General features: G+C 39.6%; 1 protein-coding gene across 2 annotated transcripts in view; it reads left to right on the forward strand.

The window, feature by feature from the left end:
- Window positions 1–24,195, forward strand: part of ATR (ATR checkpoint kinase) — an 81,880-nt gene that overhangs the window by 10,659 nt on the left and 47,026 nt on the right. For both annotated transcript variants that reach the window (XM_084639312.1, XM_084639313.1), the window contains exons 5-21: window positions 564–754; window positions 1,700–1,888; window positions 2,124–2,347; window positions 2,912–3,064; window positions 4,895–5,093; window positions 6,907–7,166; window positions 8,220–8,410; window positions 8,523–8,623; window positions 9,524–9,695; window positions 10,458–10,628; window positions 11,683–11,877; window positions 12,276–12,461; window positions 13,049–13,141; window positions 17,052–17,182; window positions 17,372–17,515; window positions 18,983–19,076; window positions 20,346–20,471. In XM_084639312.1, the coding sequence (XP_084495438.1) occupies window positions 564–754; window positions 1,700–1,888; window positions 2,124–2,347; window positions 2,912–3,064; window positions 4,895–5,093; window positions 6,907–7,166; window positions 8,220–8,410; window positions 8,523–8,623; window positions 9,524–9,695; window positions 10,458–10,628; window positions 11,683–11,877; window positions 12,276–12,461; window positions 13,049–13,141; window positions 17,052–17,182; window positions 17,372–17,515; window positions 18,983–19,076; window positions 20,346–20,471 (2,820 nt within the window). The remainder of the gene's footprint in view (window positions 1–563; window positions 755–1,699; window positions 1,889–2,123; window positions 2,348–2,911; window positions 3,065–4,894; window positions 5,094–6,906; window positions 7,167–8,219; window positions 8,411–8,522; window positions 8,624–9,523; window positions 9,696–10,457; window positions 10,629–11,682; window positions 11,878–12,275; window positions 12,462–13,048; window positions 13,142–17,051; window positions 17,183–17,371; window positions 17,516–18,982; window positions 19,077–20,345; window positions 20,472–24,195) is intronic.

Raw genomic sequence — 24,195 nt, forward strand, 5'->3', positions numbered from 1 at the left:
CAATTTCATACCACACTGGTAAAATTACCTGACTAGATGGAAATCTGTGCTGGATTTTCAAGGTATCTGTGCAAAGTTGGTTTCTAAACCTAAGTAAAGTACAAAAATAAGTGGCATAGAAGTAACGTTTCCCTGATATTTATTGTATAGATAAAATAAAGGAATAAAACAGACTGAATGGCTAATCCTGACTAACGGCTAAATAATGTGAATGAAAGAGAACTAGCAATAGCAGTCCACTCTCAGAAAAGAGCACAGAAAGCTGCACTGGTATACGAAAGCTTTTGACACATAACTGAGAGGTCTGAAAACACTTATTCACATAAGTACTTCTATGTAGTTTTATAGATTTCAGTGGGATTACTCCTGTACATTAATTTTCCATGTGTATAAGTGTTTGTGGAATCAGATTCTTGTACAGGAGTTTTTTTCCACTTTTTGGAGCTGACATAAACTTGTGAAACGTTTGTACAAAATATTGCCACCTCCCCATCTCTCTGGACAAACCAAGAAACAGCATACTTAATACTATTTTTGTGTGTGTGCATGTTTGTCTGTTGTAGTATCTGGTGAGTCCACTTTATGCAGCATTAAAAACAGAAGGTCTGGAAATCATTCAGGAGCTTCAGTGTCGGAACCAGCTGGATACCTCTGATACAGATGGATGGAGCAGCAGTAGTGATGAAATTCCAGAAAAAAAGCAACGACTAAGTCTATCAATAAAGCATCCAAAGAAATCTCCTGTGCCAGCAGCGTAAGATATTTATTCAATAACTATTTTGTATAGTAGTTTGGTTAGATCTTGGCAGTTAACTGGATGGTGAAATGGTTGCATTTAAGGTAATTCTTCTTGGCATCTTACAACGCAACACATGCATTGGATCTACTTTTTCCATTTTATTTTTCAGAGTATAAATATCCAGAGATTATTTTATGGATTAAATCATTATTTGCCAAATTTAATTTAAAATAAAAAAGGATACCTTTTGTTGCTTAATACATCAGCATCAAAAAACCTTTAATTTTTTGTATAACTATAAATTAAAATAGCAAAATAGAGAGTATGTAATATTTTAAAAATGTCTGTTTCATAGTTTTTATGTGAGTTTGTATAAGCCACACACAACACAACATATTATCCAGTCATATTTGTTCTGGAATCTGAAATACTCCATGATAATATATAATCCACATGTATTTAATTTTCGCTTTAAAAATATTTGTGTAGCTATTTTAATACAGTTTTGATCCTATCTAAAATTACGCATTATTTGTATAATTGAATGACCATGTTTTAGATCCTGATGTTGCAATTAATGGACAAAAGAGACAACCAAAAACCCATCTTACCCAAGGAGCAACATTAAAGCACTCCATTGTTTTGTTTTCTCAGTTACTTACATCTTTGACCCATGATAACACTTTTTTAAAAGACGATTGTACCTTCTACAGCTCTTCATGTGAAGCTGACTTCTTCAAGAATAATTGACCAAAGCTTTATTCCTCATGAATGAATAATAATTTATGCTTCTGAAGTTGATTTTTTTTTTGTTCTCTCAAAATATAAGAATTACGTAAAGTCATTTTTCTACAGCTACATTCCTACCTCCAAGACTGGTTAGTTCTAGCATCATTTACAAGGAATTGTATGTTGCTGAACGAATGCTTTTAAAAACTAAAATAATGTGGTTAATCACAGGCTTAGTCCCGTGAACATGAAAATGAAGAGCATGCTGTGGAATGCAATAAACAAGAAAGCTGCCTCCGTAGTATTTCTCCTGGAGCAAGATGCTCTGACATCAGACATTCTTCCAGTTGTAGAAGGAATTGCAGTAGTACTACGACTAGCTGCCCTGTGTACAGTTCATTGTTCTCAAAATTCTAACAGGTAAAAGTACAAAGTTGACCATTTATCTACTGGTGTCTTGTAAATATGTAATTACTCCTTTGTAAACTTGTGTAACATCTATAAGATTACCTATGTACATGTCTGCATGCAACTGCGGGAAAGCTGCCTGCATTTTGAATGGCTGCATTTTCATAGATAGACTTTTGATTATAATTTAGGAAAAACTCCTAATATTACAATGTTCACATGATTTCTAAATCTTTTTTCTTAACAGCATGGATCATAAAGTTGCTCAGGGCTTAAGCAGTCATAAACATAATGCTGCTTGGTCTTCAGATTCTGAGGTGAATGTACAACTGATCTGGATTTCTTCTGACTTTGTCATGAGAGTAGTGACAGTCTGCAGGAACCTTTTGGAATCTACTGCTCAGAATGCTAACCTGGAGCCAGTGATTGACAGAATAGTGAAAATCTTTGATGCTTTATTTTATATGCAAGGTGAGAAGTTGTTGAAATTAAAAGCTCTTCGCTGAATTCTGATATTTTGTAAACTTAAAAATGCTGCTAGAAGTTGGTTGGTTTATTGTGATGGATGCATTTATTAAAGTCTAGAGTTTGTGCCTGAACTTAATACTCCACTTCTCAATGTACACAATAGGAATCCTTGTTGCATTAAAGGCAGTTTCATCAACTGTGGAATGCATCCATCTTGAAAACTAGTAAACTGTGTTTCTTTTTTCATTTTTGTGTGCTTCTGTTGTCTCTCTTCTTTGGACAAAACCGATGTGTGGACAATGACTGTGCCTAAAGAAATGAACTTTGTAGAGGTTAGGGTTTGTAGATGGTACTTTTTCACATAAATTTAGAATGTTTTCCTCTAATACATCATTGCTTTACTGTTTCACTTCTAAAATGCAGAATTCTGATACATGGGTGGATTGATATGGTACTTTTAGGAAAATATAATGTATTCTACTCTGTAACTAAATAAAGTATAATATACACATCCATTTTGTAAGCTACGTAGACTAACAAATATGGTTTTATGTGGGTTTTCCCTAGGGAAGAGCCACCTGAATGATCAGATTCTTGAAAATGTATGTGGAATGTTATCTCTGCCATGGATATATGGCCATTCTGATGACTCTTCTTTCAAGCTGTCTCCTTTCAGCTCAGATCTTCTAGGTCTGAGCCAACAGATTGCAAATAGTTTCTGTAAGTATGGATAGCATATTAGAGCTCTTCTATGATTGCACATTTGTGTATTTAATATGCTGCATATACATCGCTGTTCCTTTCATACGGGCTTCATAAATCCATTTGCTAGTGACAAACAGGAAGCATAATTTGGTATGTGCCAGATCTTACCTATCAACTTATGTTCAACATAAAATTTCACTGAAAATTCTAGCCCATATGGTTGTATGGGTAATCTTCTGAATGTGAACTGATGGCAATGTTGTATCCATGAATATCCAGTCAGCCTGACACAATAGGGAACAGTGAACTGGCCAACCAAATCCGCAAATCTATATCTCTTTCCAGCCATATGTTGCACTTGAGAGGAGGTGTTTAAAGTGCCAGAAAGCTATCATAGAAGAGTAGGGTTGGAAGAGACCTCAGGAGGTCATTTAGTGCAACCCCCTGCTCAAAGCAGGATCAACCCCAACTAAATCATCCCAGCCAGGGCTTTGTAGAGCTGGACCTTAAAAACTTCTAAGGATGGAGATTCCACCACTTCCGTAGGTAACCCAGTGCTTCACCACCTTCCTAATGAAATAGCTTTTCCTAATAGCCAACATAGATCTCCCCTACTGCAACTTGAGACCATTGCTTCTTGTTCTGTCATCTGTCACCACTGAGAACAACCTAGCTCCATCCTCTTTGGAACCCACCTCACTCTAGGTAGTTGAAAGCTGCTATGAAATCCCCCCTCACTCTTCTGGAGACTAAATGAGCCCAGTTCCCTCAGCCTCTCCTTGTGAGTCATGTGCCTCAGCCCCCTAATAATTTTTGTTGCCCTCCGCTGGCCTCTCTCCAATTTCTTCATATCCTTTCTGTAGTGGGGGGCCCAAAACTGAACGCAGAACTCCAAATGTGGCCTCACCAGTGCTGAATAATCACTTCCCTCGATCTCCTGGCAGTGCTGCTACTAATGCAGCCCATTATGCCATTAGCCTTCTTGGCAACAAGGGAACACTATTGACTCATATCCAGCTTCTTGTCCACTGTAATCCCAAGGTCCTTTTCTGCAGAACTGCCGCTTAGCCAGTTGTCCCCAGCCAGTAGCAGTGTATGGGATTCTTCCATCCTAAATGCAGGACTCTGCACTTTTCCCTGTTGAACCTCATCGGATTTCTTTTGGCCCCGTCTTCCAAGCTAGCTGGTTTCTTTATGATTTATAAGGACTCCCAAGTCTATCTCTCTCTTTTTAGCAGTAAGTGCATTAGTTATCTCTTTAGATATCAATCCATCACCAAACAGCTTCTGCAAGGACTGTGTCGCCTACAAATATGGAATTATTAGAGGAACATCTCTCAACATGTATAAGCATGTTAAATGGTAAAAGTAGAGTTGATGCAGTGGTGCTCCCAGACCTCCCCCCGAGCACCACCACCCAAGTTTTAGTCGTGGTATTTTGGTCACAGGCCCGTGAATTTTTGTTTACGGCCCATGACCTGTCCATGACTTTTACTAAAAATACCCATGACTAAAACGTAGCCTTATATGAGAACAATATGGCTAGGTTAACACTGCATGAGAAAAAAAAGAGCTTATTTAAATGAGAGAGCAAAGATTATAACAAAAGAAATGGTGTATATAAATCATAGCATATTAAGCCTGTATGCAAAACTTAAGAGAAATAGGTATGCCTTGTATTAATTGCCTTTAAGAAATTGTCTCACATTTCAACAGTATATTTTCTTTCCACCGGTTTGTCTTGTTCTTTCTATCTTATTGGCAACAACAAAGAGCTAATAGTATTCAAAGCCTTATGTAATGTTCAGTTTTTATTATGTTTTTTCTTCCTCCTCCCGCCCTCAGCACCTCAAACTCAGTCACACTGTGTATTCCTTCTGTCACTGTTCCCAAAAAACATATGTCTGGATTGGAGAAAATGTGTTTACCGTTGGGCACTACAGAGTCCCCAGGAAGTCATCCGAGCAAGTTGTGTTAAAGGATTCCCTGTCCTCCTGCACCAATTAAGTGTGAAATCCTACAGCATAATTCCCCAAACTCTCTTGTATGTATTACTGCTGCTTTCACCTTTCTGATTATATGGTTGAAAAAGTTTCAGAGTAACAGCCATGTTAGTCTGTATTCGCAAAAAGAAAAGGACTACTTGTCGCACCTTAGAGACTAACCAGTTTATTTGAGCATAAGCTTTCGTGAGCTACAGCTCACTTCATCGGATGCATACTGTGGAAAGTGTAGAAGATCTTTTTATACACACAAAGCATGAAAAAATACTTCCCCCCCCCACTCTCCTGCTGGTAATAGCTTATCTAAAGTAACCACTCTCCTTACAATGTATAAGGCAGTCCTTGCCTACAGACAGCCCCCAACCTGAAGCAAATACTCACCAGCAACCACATACCACACAACAGAACCACTAACCCAGGAACCTATCCTTGCAACAAAGCCCGTTGCCAACTGTGCCCACATATCTATTCAGGGGACACCATCACAGGGCCTAATAACATCAGCCACACAATCAGAGGCTCGTTCACCTGCACATCCACCAATGTGATATATGCCATCATGTTCCAGCAACGCCCCTCTGCCATGTACATTGGTCAAACTGGACAGTCTCTACGTAAAAGAATAAATGGACACAAATCAGATGTCAAGAACTATAACATTCATAAACCAGTCAGAGAACACTTCAATCTCTCTGGTCACGCGATTACAGACATGAAAGTTGCGATATTACAACAAAAAAACTTCAAATCCAGACTCCAGCGAGAAACTGTTGAATTGGAATTCATTTGCAAATTGGATACAATTAACTTAGGCTTGAATAGAGACTGGGAGTGGCTAAGTCATTATGCAAGGTAGCCTATTTCCCCTTGTTTTTTCCTACCCTCCCGCCCCCTTCTCAGACGTTCTTATTAAACCCTGGATTTGTGCTGGAAATGGCCCACCTTGATTATCGTACACATTGTAAGGAGAGTGGTCGCTTTAGATAAGCTATTACCAGCAGGAGAGTGGGTTTGTGTGGGGGGAGGGGAAGGGGGTGAGAGAACCTGGATTGGTGCTGGAAATGGCCCAACTTGATTATCATACACATTGTAAGGAGAGTGATCACTTTAGATAAGCTATTACCAGCAGGAGAGTGGGGTGGGGGGAGGTATTTTTTCATGCTTTGTGTGTATAAAAAGATCTTCTACACTTTCCACAGTATGCATCCGATGAAGTGAGCTGTAGCTCACGAAAGCTTATGCTCAAATAAATTGGTTAGTCTCTAAGGTGCCATGGTTGAAAAAGAAAACTAGTACAGAATGTTAGTGTTGGTGGCTTGTTGTTATTTAATTATTTATTTATATAGCGTCCAAAATGTACTAGGAGTCTCTCTGAACATATAAAAGACAAATTCTCTGCCCATCGATTTTAGTCTAGATAAACAAAAACAAACATGGGGAAGAAGATTCATTGTGCAACAAAATGTGGAAGAAGTTATGCTTGTGCCTGATAGCTTTTTATACAGTCCCATTCTGTTTTCTTTCACCCTGTCCCGCTCCCGTGTACCTGCCTTACCCTCCTTTTTGCCCAATTTTGCATGTGCAGCCTGCCTATTCCTGTGCTAGTATTCCAGATTAAAGATTCCTTAATTCTCCACATTCTACCCTATCCACCCCCCTTGTAGATTTAGCACAGAGTTTGAGGCAGACAAAAAAGAAAAACAAATAGCCATTATAGAGAGCAACTATTTATGTAAACACTCCTTTACTTTAACTTGTTAAATATATGGAAATTATTATTGAATGTATTGCATATAAAATGCAAATGACTCATTAAGTGATATACTAAAGGTTTTTTTTCTTCTTTCATTACAGAGACCAAATCAATGATGAATCTGAGTTAGTCAAGAAGGCTTGTGCCAGTATCGCTGGAAAGTTAGCTTGCTGTCTTGCTGGGACATTTAATTTAACTCCTCATTTAACAGAACCTGATACTGAGCATGTAACTTTTGATATTTTATGTAGCAGTCTTACTGTGATCTCTGCGCATGAAAATACATGTTCAGTGAAAGCCTCAATTTTCAAGCCATTTTTTAATCTTCTTGAAAGCGAAGTACCTAGTTCAGTAAAGCTAGGTAAAGTGATTTTATTTTTTTTCTTAGCCTTCACACTCTTGTGTAGTATACTGAAATTACTTGCACTGTCCTTTTTCGCCACCCGACTTCTGTGTTGTATTCCTTTTATCAACCTGCAACTTGTACAGTAGGTGGGAATAAGAGTGTTTGCGTATGGTCTGACAACAAATACATCTCATATGTTGGTAAGTCTGACCTGTGATACCTCACCGCTGAGTGCCCTCAACTCCTGTTGAAATCAACGAGGATTGTGGTTGCTTAGCATTTAGCACTAAAGGGCCTCTCCTTAATTGTTAACTTGTATCTTCTATTTAATACCTTTCACTAATTCCACTCTTTTTTCTGTTTTTCATCTCCCATCCCATTTCTCAATCTTTATTTGCTTTCTTTTAAATATATTATAAATTAATACCAGACCTCCTTCCCAAATAGGTCAAGCACTTTTGAAATGGTTGATGAATACATATGCTTTCTGGAACCAAGAACATCTTAGAGCAAAGAGAAATTGTGCTCATGATATTTTCCATTGGCTCTAGCTGGCAGAAGCAAAAAAAATGAGTGCTTGACATATCATATCAGCTTCTGTTCCTCAACACACACAACTGACATCTTAATATTTTTTTGGCTAATGTACAGTCAGCATTCACAAAATAGTTGTGGTGATGCACAGTATAAGCAAACTACAGTAGCCACTTGTGTACTTCTGTACACCATATTGGCTCAACAAATGTCACTATAGATATATAAACATGAACTTTCAAGCATGGTTAACTTAGTATCAGATGTTTGTTTTAGATGTTAAGTCCAATTAAATCTAATATCTATTGTAGTTTCTCATTCTGTACCTTTCAATAGAAGTCTAACATTTTGGTATAAATCTGAATTATAATTAACCATTTTGTCTGACACTTTTAAAAATAGCTTTATGAAGTATAGAACTCTCTTTTTGATGTTTTTATATATTATTTCATCATTAATTATTCTGGTACATTTTTAAAAGCATTAAACACTTATCTTCCTTTTTCTTCTTCAACCCATTTCTCTCTCCCTTAGCATTTATAGAGAATATACCTCATCTCTGCAAACATCTGGACTTTAGAGATGATGAATCAGATGTAAAGATTCTTGTTGGAGCTTTACTAAATCTAATGGAAGATCCAGACAAAGATGTAAGAGTGGCATTCAGTGACAATATTAGGAACATATTGACATCCTTGGACTCCGAGGAAGGATTCATAAAAGAGGTGAACCCATGTTTTCTTTTCTAATGCCAAAAATGTAAAACTGTTACAACAAAAACGATCTTGTTTAACTAATGTGTTGAATAGTTCATCCATTTCAAATTTGTTTTTTCAGCTTTTTGTTTCAAGAATGAAAGAAGCCTATACAAATGCTAAAATATCTAGAAATAATGAGTTGAAGGATACATTAATTCTAACAACAGGGGATATTGGAAGGTAACTTTTGGTTGTATGTTATATTTTGAACATTCATAAGTATTTTCAGTTTATAGTTCTGAGAGTCTTGTTGCACAAGTGTGAATACAAGAATAACACTCTTTAGAGCCCCTATCTTTGCAGATAGATCCACACAGGCAGACCCTTGCATCTGTACTGAGCCTTGGTGTATTCACTAGGGTTCCATGTGGAAGTGTCTTCTGTTATAGGTCCAATTGTGTAGGGTCAGAGCCCAAGTGACAGTATTTTTCTTCTTTAGAAAAGGATAGCATTATAATTGGTTTTGGAAGGATTAGATTTTTATTGAGAAACATTGATTTCACTGTACACACACAAACTGACAAATATTTCCATTTATGGTTATTGAAATTTACAGATGGGCAAAGTTTAAAAAAAAATAAAAAGCTGCTTGAGAACTGGAGCTTGATTTAAGGATATGTACTTCGTATGTTTTGACATGTGATGTTGACAGTTTGTTTTAACGGTTCAGTATTGAACTTTTTGAATCTCATCATCTACTATCACTAAATAATTATTGTCTGACACTCCCATAATTTTCTAAAAGTGTGAAAATTTAAATTGATAAAATAAAGATATTATCCTTCAAAATTAATTTTAAAAGTTGAATTCTGCCAAGCCTAATTATAATTAATAAAGACAAATCCATTCAAAGAGTAAGTCTTTATACTAAATGATGATTAAATACTATATATTCATATTTGTTGAAATCATCTGCTCTTTACCATGGCGTCCATTTTGTGAACAATAGGAGGTTATATAAAAACACAGTGACAAATTGTGTTTATCATGGTAACCTGCATATGTTAGAGGTAGTCTCACTAGTGTTGTAACTAGCATTTCATGCTAACAGTGTAATTTTTTTCTGCTCGCTTTTGAAAGGGCAGCGAAAGGGGACTTGGTGCCATTTGCGCTCTTGCATTTGTTACATTGTTTGTTGTCAAAGTCATCATCCGTGGCAGGAGCAGCATATACAGAAATCAGAGCACTGGCTGCAGCCAAGTCTATAAAACTGCAAGCCCTTTTCAGTCAGTACAAGAAGCCTATCTGTCAGGTGAGGAAAATGAGTATTACTTCCGTTAGCACACATTATATTGCTAGGTTGCAAAGGAAAACATTGCCTCACAGATATTAATTTGTGTGGCAATGTTTTCCCCATTCATTTTTAAAAGTGGTGCTGAAAGTAAAATTTACAGAAAGCTTTTGTTTTATGTAGAGTATAAACAGGAGGAGTCCTATTTGACATAATTTTCTAAAATAAATTAAACTTTTCAAGGAAGACTGGGACTCTTTTACTTTTGATTGGGTTTGTGACACGAGCAGTGTCATTCTGTTTCCCTCTCATGTCCCAGCTCCCTAAATATTGAAATTGTAGAACCACATAATCTTTTGCATTATATGGCACACTTCCTCATGGGATCTACTTTTAAAATTTATATTACCTTTGACCTTATGTTACAGACACAATGCAACAGTGATTTTTCCCACAGGTTATTTAAATGGTTACGTTCTCTTCAGTTTTTAAATATTCCCAGAAGGCAATAATATAAAATCAATTTCTAGCTGGCTGGGATGCCACCATTAAGGTTTCCAAAGTAAAATTTTTAAACTACAACTTGAGTATCGTCAAATGTAATGATCCGTGGTTTTCAGTTTGGGTCATTTAGTGTAAGTAGAAGAAAAATGTAGACAGGAAGAAAGAGAAGCTATAACTTTTCCCCTTAGATTAGGTGCTTAGCTGTATATCTTTGTTCAGTGTGGATTTTATGTCCTGGAGGTGGAAAACTTATATTGAAAGTTATCTTTTAATGTTTAGTTTCTAGTGGAATCCCTGCACTCGAGCCAGATGGCAGTACTTTCTAACACCCCATGCCAGAGTAATGAGCTACAAAAACAAGAGGCTGCTCATCAGAGAAGGATGACCCTGGACACGTTATCTGAAATTGCCAATGTATTTGATTTCCCAGACCTCAACCGCTTTCTGTCTGTGAGTGGGTAGTTTTTTTTATTTCTGAATTTTGTGAGCTTGGATTTTTTTAAATTTTAGTCCACTATCTTCCAGTGAATCTTGTAACTCTGGATTTATTTCTTAACCCCCTCCTCCTCTAATTGTTGGTAGCTATAAATTGGGATAATTTAGAATTGCTGCTGACAGCTCAAGCAGGGGAGGAGATGTTCAATCCAGAAACTGCGGCATATAGATCTGTAGTAGTGGTTCAGAGTGTGAGGGGAAGTGAACTACCCAAGTATGAAACAAAAGTACTCATTTGCTCAAAGTATTTATTGGCTTCTGCAGCTTTTAGGATAAGATGTTAAGTCAAAAGTCTTTATTTTGAGGCAATTTTTTGAGCCCTCATTCAGGATGCTTTTTTTCCCTCCTCTCTAAGTAACCTTCTGTTTTTTGTTTCAAACATAAAATACGAAGATGCTCTGGATAGATGACATCTTCATTTGTTGCCCTCCCTAATATAAACACTGCTTATTTTCTTTAAGGTCAAAGGGCTTGTCTGCACTACTCTGCAGTTTGGACTACAAGAGTAGGAATAGCAGTGCACACCAAAGTGCTGCGCTATAACTTTCCGTGTGGATGCTGCAGGTGTGAACTATAAGTTCCTAGTTTGCATTAATGTTGTCCTGTTTGAAGAGGACTACTTTAATGCGAACTAGGAACTAGCCAAAGTTTTCACGCAAACTCAAACTTTTTTGATCAGCATCTGGTTTGTTGGTAATGGGGAAATGTGCAACAGTTTAACAGGCCAAAGTGTTCTGGCTGTGGTTTTTTTTTGTTAACTAGACAAAACTATACATTCACTTGCCATTTGTATGGGTTCAAATCTCCTATTATTGCAGCCCTATAAAATTACTTTTTTTCCATTAGTCTTTCCATGACTAAGAGATATTTTCCTCTCTAGTATCCTTGTTGATTCGCTCTTAATAAGTCAATCTTAAATCAAGATAATAGGTGTACGGGTATATTTTCACATTGGCATACAGAAAAAAATCTGCATTTAATCTTGGTAAGTGTGCTTTTAATTTGTCAGCGAACTCTGCAAGTTCTACTGCCTGACCTCGCTGCCAAGGCCAGTCCCGCAGCGTCTGCACTTATTCGAACCATAGCAAAACAGCTGAATGTAAACCGAAGAGAAATCCTAATCAACAACTTCAAATACATCTTCTCCCACTTGGTCTGTTCCTGTTCTAAGGATGAGCTAGAGCGAGCACTTCACTACCTCAAGGTAACTTGAGCATTTTCCAGCTTTACATGTGCAGATTGGGAGCAATAATAGATGACAAGCTGGGGATATTTTTTCCTCTTTAAACACAATATTTTAAAGACATGAGAACTTATTACACTAATTTTTCATCTTAAATTTATTTTTTGTATATGGAGAATAGTTTTGTCATCTTATAGTCAGTCCCTTTTGGTTGTGAACAAATGTCTTCAGAGCTGGCAGCTAAATTTAGAGCTCTGTCTTTGAAGGTTTGAATTGTCTGCTCATATGACTGATTGTAAGTTTTTTTTCTTAGAACTATTGGACTCAAAGGTTCTTTCCATAAGCTCAATCTACCTTGTATTGTATATTATGAGTATAAAAAAAATTGTTTTTTCTCTGCCATTGGTATTGATTTATAGAATGAAACAGAAATAGAACTGGGCAGCTTGTTGAGACAAGACTACCAGGGATTGCATAATGAATTATTGCTACGTATAGGAGAGCACTATCAGCAGGTCTTCAATGGTTTGTCAATATTGGCTTCATTTGCATCAAATGATGATCTGTATCAGGGACCCAGAGACATAACATCACCTGAGCTAATGGTAAGGAGAAATAAGTTACATCTGTTTTTAATTCAGCAATCTCTCCACTGTGAGGAAGGGGAAGGGAAATGTAGTACATTTTGAGCACCTCTCAAAAATTTATAGTATATAAAAACCTGAAGAAATTTTAATATTTCAGTACCCTACATTAAATAGAACTTCTGTAATGTGGAGACAAGACACACAAATAAGTATAAAAAAGCACAACTTGTTGAAGAAACTTCCATATAATTGAAGTAATAGAACGGCGTCTGTGCAGCCAGTGATATTTCTGTACACGTCTTTCTCAAAGGAAATAATATATATACTGGATAATCTTTGTATGCCCTTTGGGATGTGTGTTAAGTCATCTCAATAGATTCCCTTTTTACTTTACCATAAAGATGTGCTTACAGTGAAATGTCTTTCCATTCACTTTATTCAGTCAGGCAAAATGTGAAACCTGACATGCCATTCAAAAATTATTAATATGCTGTGAAACTTACTTAAACAAGGAACTATAATGGATAAATTGTCTCAATTTAATATTTAATCTCTAAATATTACAGAATGTTTTATTGGTAAAAGTTTATTTTTAAATATTTTAGGCTGATTATCTGCAACCTAAATTGCTGGGTATCTTGGCCTTCTTTAACATGCAGTTACTGAGCTCCAGTGTTGGCATTGAAGATAAGAAAATGGTGAGTGAACATCAGTTTGAACAGTTAAACAAGGACAAGTATGCGGTGTTTTCAGGCAACGTGATGGCCAACACAGTAGGCTGCCTTGCAGAGATTAAGTTGGTGCTTTGAAATTGGTATTAAGCTCATGGCAAAAACTGAAAATTCTGCAATTCTGAGGCAATACCTTTTAGCCATGAGAAATGTGCCAGGTTCTCTTTTAAGCAGCCCTTTCTGGCCGATGAGTGATGCTGACTATTTCTGTGGAGCTGCTTCCAGTTGACATGAAATAACCTCTGCCTTGCCAAATCTAAAGGTCACCTTTGCATCTCTTTCCTGCTTTTGATACTGTAGAGCAGGGGTCGGCAACCTGTGGCACACGTGCCAAAGGCAGCATGTGAGCTGATTTTTAGTGGCACTCTGCTGCCAGGCGGAGTCCCAGCCACTGGCCCCGCTCAGCCCACTGCCGGCTTGGATGGATGGAACCCTGGGCCGGCAGCGGGCTGACCGGCGGGGGACGGCGGCCGGGACCCCTGACCGGCGGGGGACGGCGGCCGGGACCCCTGACCGGCGGGGGACGGCGGCCGGGACCCCTGACCGGCGGGGGACGGCGGCCGGGACCCCTGACCGGCGGGGGACGGCGGCTCAGCCCGCTGCCATTCTTGGGTTCCCTCTGCTGCCGGTCTGGGGTTCCGGCCGCCAGCCCCTGCCAGGTGGGGTCCTGGCTGCCGGCCCTGCTAAGCCTGCTATCAGTCTGGGGTTCCATCCACTGGCCCCTGTAAATGTAAAATGTATTCCTGGCATGCGAAACCTTAAATTACAGTAAATAAATGAAGACTTGGCATACCACTTCTCAAAGTTGCCGACCCCTGCTGTAGAGTTCTTGTTAAGATACTCTCATCTTTCATTATATGGCTGTGTCCTTGCTTGATTTGCCTCTTAACTTAGTTGAACACTCCTTCCACCTTATCTATATTGACTCCTTTTCTTCCCCTTCTCTCTTGTTCCTAGAAGTCTGTTCTCCCATGATCTCTCGTCTTGCTTCCAGGCTGATGATTCTCAAATCTTCCTCTGGACCCAGACGTTTCCTCCTTAGTCTGGGCTCACATTTCTTCCTGTCTTTCTGATATCTCTTGGATGTTCTGCCACTCTCTCAAATGTAACAGGGCTAAAACATCTGAGCTTTTGCAGCTATATGCTCTTCCTCTGTCTCCTTCACCATAACCATTGACAGCTCCACTATTTTCCAAGTCCAGGGGTCCCCTGACTGCCCCCCCCTGGACCTCTGCCCTATCCAACCGCCCCCTGACTGCCCCCCGGGATCTCCTGCCCCATATCCAACCCTCCGGCCCCCTTATTGTGCTGCTCAGAGCAGCATGTCTGGAGCAGCGCTGCCTGGCCAGAGCCAGACTTGCTGCCCTGCGCGAGTGCACAGCCCCGCCACCCAGAGCGCTGCCTGCATGGCAGCGTGGCTGCGGGGGAGGGGCTGGGGGATAGCATCCTGGGCCAGGAGCTCAGGGGTTGGGTAGGATGGTCCTGCGGGTCGTAGTTTGCCCACCTCTGCACTAAAGTAACCTTGTTTTTTATTGTGACCCCTTGAATCCCTTTGTTGGCTTCCTGTCTATTTGACATCAAGTTTAAACTTGTTCTCACTTTCTAGGTGCTGCATAAATCTACCCCTGCTTACATCGCAGCCTTTGCTTCTCCCTGTTCTCCTGCCCTACGTTCTGTCTCTGCTCCACTGAATCTTTCCATTCACATCTTTTATGGCCCTTTTTGTCTGGAATGACCTCTCTTTGTGGCAAGCATCTTGACTCTCTGCCTTTTAAAATCTCCTTTCATCTAATTTTCATGATTTACCTCTGAAGTTATTTGCATATCCTTCCTTGCCCTAGCTTATTCCGAAATTTCTTCTTTCATGCTGCATACACGTTTAATATTTTTTATTTATTGTAATCCTCATCCTTCTCTTCCCTTTCTTTGTCATTTCTTTTCTCTCTCTCCTGCCTTGAAAAGCTTACATTCTAAAGCAATCAAATGTTTTTATTTGTTTGAAGTGCCATGCATACTAAGAGCACTATATAAGTATTAAACAATTCTCCAGCCTGAGGACTTCTAGAGAGGTGGGAGTGAAATTTGGGGAGCTTGGAAGATTCTTTCCCTGCTTCTTAAAATGTGAAGGGAAAATTCATTATTTTCCGAATAGAACATTTTTTATATAAAGGGAATTTATTACACATGCTGACAGAAGGTAATGTTTAATGGAAAGATTACATGGATATTGTGAAATGTAAAAATAAAAATGTTGTGTTCTGTTTATACCATTTAGGAGAATGACCATATCCAAAGTTTGAAGTTTTAAAGGGAAAAAGTAAAATGAATGTTTACTTAAGGATTTATATTCCCATTCTTTTATAATAGAAATTTGCTAGTCGTCTGGTTATTGTTCCCCAAAGACTACATGAAGAATGACTGTAAACTCTCTAATGGTGAAAGCTTATGGCTCATATTCTTATTGTTGGAAACTATTTTCTTCTTTGAGAGAAGAATTCATTGTGATGCTTATACAATGGCATGATTACAGAATTATTGTGGACTTCCAGAAAATTTGATATGTCAATATTTCCCTTTAGTACTTTGTAGAATTCTCAGCAATTTAATAAACTGGAGGATGGGAGGTTTTGAAACATTAGCTGCAGTTCTTTTTTGGTGTCCTGTGGTGGGGACCCCCCCCCACCTCTGCCAAATCCCCACCAGACCACGATTTGGTTTGCTTACAGAGTCCTTCCCTGTTTGTGGCACACAGGGGATTCTCCAAAGAAAACAAACAAAAAGGTTCTTTTCTCTCTCCCTCCCCTGAGACAGGGGTAATCAGAGTAAAAAAGAGACAAAGGTGGTCAGTCTCTTAGGCAGTCTTTTTTGTCATCCCTTTGGAGTTTGGCTTATCTGCAGGTATAGCATCTTTAATCAGGGTTAGGATCTGCCTCCAGCCCCTTCTTTTGGGTCACTCCTGCTTTAAACCTGGTCCATGCAATCTCAAGAGTCGCAAAGTCTGTGACTGTCTTCTTCTATATTGATCTATCCCTATATCTTGCAGTCTCTGAGGTACAGCAGTCTTCTTCCTAGTCATCATCCCTTCTTGTGGCAGGCTTTGCCTTTTTAAGCTTTCTCTCTCCAGGCAGAGCAAACCTTTCTGGGTGTGCCTGGTTAGTGCTGGCTGAGCCCAGAAGAGCTTGTTAGCCTTCTCTTACTAGAGGGAGGGTGTGCCCCCTCACAAGTCCTAGAAAACTATTGGGCAAGGAGGGATGACAGCAGTAAATCTTCTCTCAACAATTACAGTGTTTAGCATTGAGAAAACCATGATCAAGGTGGTGACAACTACTATATTACTTTGAGCAGCAAAAAGTTCTTGAAGGAAGTTCTGAAGTCTTAAAGATAAAACTGTTATAGGAGTATGAGACAAGCAGTATAGTGGTGAATGAAAGTCCTTAATAATTAGCCGAGTAACTAAAATGAGACTGGATTTCACATTCAGATACAAATTCTCTGCATGATGGCTGCCCTTCGTTTACAGTCAACTCACTGAAATACTATTCTAGTTGATTGTGATTAAAATCTCTTCAGGTCAAAGAGCCCTTTACTCAATAGCCTTGCTATTGCAGCTGATCAAGACACTATTGTATACAAGTACAATAGGAATTTGGAAGTTGCTTTAATGGTTTCAAAGAAAATGGTGTGTGGTTTTAATTTTGATCATAAAGTTTCAAATTAATGTTAATTAAATTAACAATTTAACAACTAAACTCTTGTATAAAACTTTCAGCTGCAACTTGTAGACAAAAGTTAACATCTAACAGTTAATTTCTTATTTCACTGTACAATTAATTTATCAAATATCTATTTTGTTCAAGAGAGCTTTGCTTATTTTCAGGCCTTAAACAGTTTGATGTCTTTAATGAAGCTTATGGGTTCCAAACATATCAGTTCAGTGAGAGTGAAGATGATGACTACACTGAGAACAGGCTTAAGATACAAGGATGACTTTCCAGAGTTATGCTGCAGGTGAATTGACAATGTATTCAGAAAGCAACTTATTTCAAATTCTGTGTATGAGTGTTCTGGTGTATACCTATAGCTCATGAAACGAAAATTATTTTAAATATTTAGTGTTTGCATCTCATGATTCATTTAAAATGCCCATATACAGAAAAGAATATTTATTTTTTGTTGTTGTTTTTCCTTTTCATTTAGATCGTGGGACTGTTTTGTTCGATGCCTGGATCATGCTTACCTTGGCTCCCTACTCAGTCATGTGATAGTAGCTTTGTTGCCCCTCATACATGTCCAGCCAAAAGAAACTGGGGCAATATTTTATTTTCTCATAGTTGAGAACAGGTATTGTGACTGGAGATATTTTCCATGTGCCTTAGTGGCTCAAGTATGATAGTGGGAGTGGTAGCAACACTTATATTAAAGTTGTCTAATAATGGTAGGATTTTTTTGTAGTGGAAAGGTGTTTTTCAAGAGTTCCAACACCTCCATAACTTGCAGCAGACTTTGAAATTTGGCAGGGGGTGATCCTGTGAGATGTCTTTATGTTGGCCAAGCCTTAACAAATTTTCATGAAGTCACGTTTCAAACTGCTGAAAGATTTCCATTTTCCTGCCTGTGTATTTATTAATACAGCTTGTTCCTGGCTTGCTGCCAAAAGCCAATGATCATTCCATTACTACTGCACATACACTGCCCCATTGTCTTACCTCTGTCATTTTGTCTATGGCATGCTATGACAATGGCGGTCACCCCTGTTAGTGCTGGTTTCCCCCATCAAACTGTCCTTGGACTAAGGGGAAGATGTACTGGGCTGGGAACCAAAGGACCATGAGTTCTAGACTTGTTTGTTCCAGTCACACATATTAATAATTCTGTGCCCTTCACAACCATGTTATTGAGAATGGCCTCCTATCCCACTGAGAGGTCATACAAACTGGGAATAGAATCCAGGTCTCTAACTTGATAGACCCAAGTCTAGTAATTAGCCATAATGTATTTCAGAAAAAAATTGAAATGTTGCCTATAAAACAGTGGTGGGCAACGTGTGGCCCACAGGCCGCACGCAGCCCATCAGGGTAATCTGCTGGTAGGCCACCAGACCCTTTGTTTACATTTGCATGGCCGCTCGCAGCTCCCAGTGGCTGTGGTTCGCCGTTCCCAGCCAGTGGGAGCTGCGGGAAGCACTATAGGTTAAGCAATCGTTGGAGAACATTGGTTTGCTATATTGGGTAGATATGTTTTATGTGTGTTTTCCCAGAAGGGGAAGCAAAACAAAGCTAGATTATTCTCACCCTTCTCCCCGTTCCCAGGAGGAGGAGGAGAGCTGCACCTCTCCGAGGGTATATCTACACTGCAGCTGGGAGTGTGCTTCCCCACTTGGGTGGACAGGCAAGCGTTAGCTCTGCTTGAGCTATTTTTCTAAAAGTAGCAGCGTGGTCTGGGGTAGCACAGATGGCATCTCAGACTAGCTGCCTGAATACATACCCGCCTAGCTGTTTTGTGTACATACTCAACAGCTAGCCTGAGCCACCACCCGTGCTACCGCTGGCTACACAGCTATATTTAGCACACTAGTTTAAGCAGAGCTTGTGTGTCTGTCTACCCGAGCTGAGAAGCATGGTCCCAGCTGCAGTGCAGATGTACCTCGAGAGGGATTGAGTGATGGATGGAGAGCTAAAATGCTCCCGCAGTTGGAAAGAATTGTTTTTTAAGAGACCAAGTTGATTATGGGAGGGAGAAAGAGCACTGTACTAATTTGTACTAATTTCTTTATCTTTGTAATATTTATTTAAAAAAAAACATTATTAGAGATGCAGTACAAGACTTTCTTCATGAAATATATTTTCTGCCTGACCATCCTGAACTGAAAGAAATTCAAATAGTACTTCAGGAATATAGAAAGGTACAGCTTTAATATTTTTATGTACCAAAAGAATTCATGATATAAACCTAGGTGTGGCAATATAGTATTGTATGTTATACTGATAATATATTATAGGTGAGATTTTCAAAGCAATCTAGGGGATTTAGCCCACACATTTTCCCTTAATTTTAATGTAATGGAAAATATGTCTCTAAATCCCTTACTGTTTTGAAAATCTCAACCATTGTGCTTCTCTTTGAAGAGAATGTGTGTTCACAAAATGGCAGGTTAATAGGGTAAAAATCTAGATATATGCATGTGTAAATTTCTTAATTGAAATGAAGCATTATCCTTTGGACAGTGCAGGACACTGGAAACAGAAATAGACTACTGGATTCAGTTCCTAGCTCTGCCACAATTCTCTGTATGATGTTGGGGAAACTGAAGTTAAGTTACTTGCCCAGCTATACAATGGAGATAATACTTCCCTACCTCCGCAGATAAAGGAAAACTTGGTAATGTGTACCACACAATAGAGCCAGATTCTCATTGATACACTACTCTGGGAGTGTAATGTAAGAGTTAATATTTCTAAATATTAACTTTTGACTTCCCTGTATCTTATGTGCTTTGTTTAATAGTCTTCCTAAGCATTACTCCTTACCAGCTTAGCTTTTAACAATAAATATCCTGTTAGAAAAACTACCACTTCAGAATATGAAATCCTAAACTGGTCCCTATAATATATCATCTTATAAGGATGAATACTATAAAGAAAACCATTGCTTTTTTGCCCTTGATCCAAAATAGCCGAAATTTGTTATTTGCAGGACACACTGCAGTGCCTGTTTTTTTTGCCTCGCCTTGGAAAGGCATTACAAGATGTGTGTGTGTGTGTTGGTGGGCGGGGATGGGAGGGTGGAGGAAGAGGGGAAGACCTACTTGTATGAAGAGTGACTGGTAGGAGGAGTGAGCTGGTTAAAATAAATAGTATTTCATTTGGTAATGTTATATTCTTGGCAGGATGCTCAGAGCCTGTGTATGGGAACTCTTTAGTGTTCTAAATTGAAAGAAAATAAAACTAAAAACCTTCTGTCAATATGACACCTTTTATGAGAACAAAATTAATTTAAATATGTTTTCCTCCCACAGTGAGCAAACAAAAAATTATGGGCTATGGATATGTGTTTAGGAGACTTCTACTTTAAAAGGTGGCTGATGTGTATTTTCTCATGTTTTTGAGGTGCATTTTAACCATGTTCCTGATGTGGTTAATCATTGTGCTATATGCTGTGTATTTTTGTTCAGGAGTCCTCCAAAAGCACTGACCTGCAGACAACACTTCAGCTATCCATGAAAGCTATTCAGCATGAGAATGTAGATGTTCGTATCCACGCACTGACCAGTCTGAAGGAAACCTTGTATAGAAATCAGGTATAAAAAGCTGTTACGATGAATGCAGTTAAAGATGAACTGTGATACTGTCTGGACCAACAGTATCATTTTCCTTTATCTTGGGATGCTGTTTTCTCTTACAATAAGCAGCAAAGTAGATGAGGTAGCTTTGTGTTCTCAGTTTACCCATATAGATGTCCCTTGACTTCAGAATGGGTAAGGTGGTAGGTTCCCATCTAACTTTCTCTTTTAACAGGGTTTTCAAACCCTACTTTTTGTGTGGCATCCTTGCTGAATCAGAACTGAATGAGCAGTTCAGAAGTAAACACATTCTCTTCTTCTGGTGCTAGCCCATCATTGCAAGAAATAAGTCAATCCAGAACTGAAGAGGGATTTTGTAATGGGACTGTCACTGGGAAAAGTAATCTGCTATTTTTTGTTCTCTGTTAAAGCACTTCCTGGTTTAGCAGGCTGCATTAACAGATCCATCATCAACCAGCATCAATTGCAGACTCTCAAATAGATTTTATTTTTTCTGTAAGAAAAAGTTTTCTTAAAATCTAATATGAAGGTGTCTGCTCCTCAGCTTATTGTAGAACCATAGAAATGTAGGACTGAAAGGGGCCTTGATAGGTCATCAAGCCCATCCCTTGTGCTAAGACAGGATTAAGTATTATCTAGACCATCCCTGACAGGTGTTTGTCTACCATGGTTTTAAAAGCCTCCAGTGACAGAGATTCCACAACTTCCTGTTGGATCATATTAAAGAAGTTCTGTATTAAAATCACAAATGAGTTTGATTCTGCATAGTTTAAATTCCAGGGTATTACTAATTAAGAGGTCTCTTGGTTTTCGGTACTGTTTCTCTCCCTCTGTGTGAAACTTGCAAGCTGCTAATTGTGTTAGTACATTCTAAGACAGAGTCTGTTCTCAAAGCAATTCACAGAGAGAGAGACTCAAAGCAATACTCTAACAGAAACAGCACCCAGAGACTCCCCGCCCTTTTGTTGTATTAACAATTGTGATTAAAATAGAGATAGAGGATGTATGTGGATGGATGCTTGGTGTGGATAATAACTGAATGATCAGGGAGGTGCCAGCCTAAGAATCCAGTGTCCATCGGCTGAAGAAGGCGTCAAGTGGAAATAACCAGAGGACCCCCGGAGGGCAGACTAGAATCCACCCAACAGCCTCAAGAATGGGAGAACCAAAGAACAAGATAACATCTAGCAGCACGGAGCCGTCAGGAACGTGCTATCTGCTGATTGATTCAGCAGCAGCATGATGAAGCAATTCCCATAGACTGGGATAGGAAGAAATTCCTATAAAAATAGACTCTAAAAAGTGAGAACTTTGGGGTCTGATTCTGCAAACCAACTTCCAGGAGCATCAGATGAGCATCTGACAAGGCCCTGCTCCCTCCTCATGTCCAGGCCACCTGGCCAGTGGCTTGGCATGAGCAACTCTAAGGCTGGTAACTATGATAACAACCTTGCAGAACCTGTGTGTGTGTGTGTGTGTGTTTGTATGAATGAATGTGTGAATAAATATGAGATTGAATGGAATGTTATAGCTATAACTAACTGCTTACTGTGATTCTTTCTGTATTCACAATAAATGTGGTATTTTGCCTTTTTCCCTTTAATAAGATCCTGCTGGTTTTTATTTTATTGGTATAACATTCCCTAGGTAATTTGTTCTAGTGCTTAACTACCCTTACAGCTGGGAAACTTTTCCTAATGTGTAACCTAAATCCCCCTTCCTGCAATTTTAGCACATTACTTCTTGTCCTGTCCTCAATGGTTAAGGACAACAATTTTATCATCCTCCTCTTTTTATAACAGCTTTTTAGATACTTGAAAACTGTTATCATGTCCCCGCACTCCTCAGTCTTCTCCTTCATCTAAACAAACCCAATTTTCTTCAAGTGATTTTACATGTGCATCCCCATTCTAGGTGTGTGCATGCCCTGAGCACAGCCGTCAGAAATTTTTCCCTCAGTGGTACCCATAGAAACGGCTAGACCATCCTTTGCTGCCATGTGTTGGATAAAGCACCTACGACCTCTCAGTTCCTTTTTACTGCCTGTTACGGTCGCTGGAACTGCTAGCTTGTAAAAGTAAGGATCTTTCAGTGGTAGTTGTCATCCTCTTTCTGAATACAAAAAGAAAAGGAGTACTTGTGGCACCTTAGAGACTAACCAATTTATTTGAGCATGAGCTTTCGTGAGCTACAGCTCACTTCATCGGATACATCCGATGAAGTGAGCTGTAGCTCACGAAAGCTCATGCTCAAATAAATTGGTTAGTCTCTAAGGTGCCACAAGTACTCCTTTTCTTTTTGCGAATACAGACTAACACGGCTGTTACTCTGAAACCTTTCTGAATACAGTTAGTTATAGTCAGTTTTAGCTCATTTTAGTGAAGTTCTGTAATGTCAGGGTTTTGCAGAGTTCTTGTCCATTCCCTGGTGCCAAGGCATGCCTTGGTCACTGGGCTTTAAGCATTGTGCCTTCTGCCACAAGACTGTGCCCCTGAGCAACCTGCACTCAAGCTGCTTAAAGTGCCTGGGAGAAGCTCATATTGAGGACCATTGCCAAATCTGCAAGGACTTTAAGCCTTGCACAAAGAAGGCTTGAAAGGCCATACCTCCTCATGGCAGCAGCACTGAGACCTCCATTGGAGTCAGGCCGGTCAGAGTTGACACCAAGCCTTGGTAAGGAGTGCTCCTCCTACTGTACCAGAGTCCCAGCACCAATCACTGTCCACAGTGCCTAGAAAAAGGCATAAGAAACAGCTGGCCGAAAGGGCTGATCCCTGGCACCAAAGACTGCCAGGCATGAGGATCAGAGTAGAGCTTGATCTCAGGCAAAACACTTTTCTACTACATAAGTTGTCACCGTTGATGCTGGCACCTATGCAGACACTGTCAAATCTGGTACAGGAAGAGCTGTCTACATCTGCAGCACAGCGAGGTACTAATGCTGTCTCAATACCGACCACACTGGAGGCGTTTGCTGCTGCCAGAGACTTCCTCTAGCTGTCAGTATTGGTATTGCGGACAATACAGGAGTCGATGTTATTGGTGCTGGTGGACAGGAGGGAACCCGCTGTATCCTTCCATAGTTCGGTACTGTGCCCTTCTATACCATCAAAAAGGAAACTGGTTATGCTTGCCACAGTGTGGACATCTCCACCATGGCACTGGACTCTAGCAGCGGTCAGAGTAGCACCACCGTGGTCACCGGACAGAGACTCATCATGTTCTGAATTGGAGATTGGGTTTTACTCCTTCCATCCAAAGAGCTGCTCTCCCACTCTTCCAGGCATTTCCACTTGTTTATGGTCCCGGGCACAGGAGTACCATCGAGTGGTTGGCCAGGAGCTCACTGGGGACCTAGACTGGTCCACTGGCCCTTTTGGAATCTGTGGGGTTTTCCTCCAGTTTCCAAGGTTTATTCTAGATGCTTCTATTTGGTAGCCTCGGAAAGAAGGTGGCATTGTCCCATTGAGCAGCATGTGATCTGGATTCTGGTACCGAGTCCAGTACTGAACAACAAGAGACAGCTCAACGAAATCTAGCTGATGCAAAAAGAAAGGAAGAGCTTCCATGGCCAATGCTGGCCGCCTCCTCTTCTCTGGACGAGGAACTCTCAGGAGTGGTTATGTTGCCTCCCTCGGATGACTATAAAGCTCCCCAAGAGTTGTTGAAGAGGGTGGCCTTAAATCTGGGCATGTAGGTGGAGGTAGTGGAAGAATCCTCC

The sequence above is a fragment of the Lepidochelys olivacea genome, assembly GCF_965140295.1.
Source record: "Lepidochelys olivacea isolate rLepOli2 genome assembly, chromosome: 9".
NCBI lineage: Eukaryota > Metazoa > Chordata > Testudines > Cheloniidae > Lepidochelys > Lepidochelys olivacea.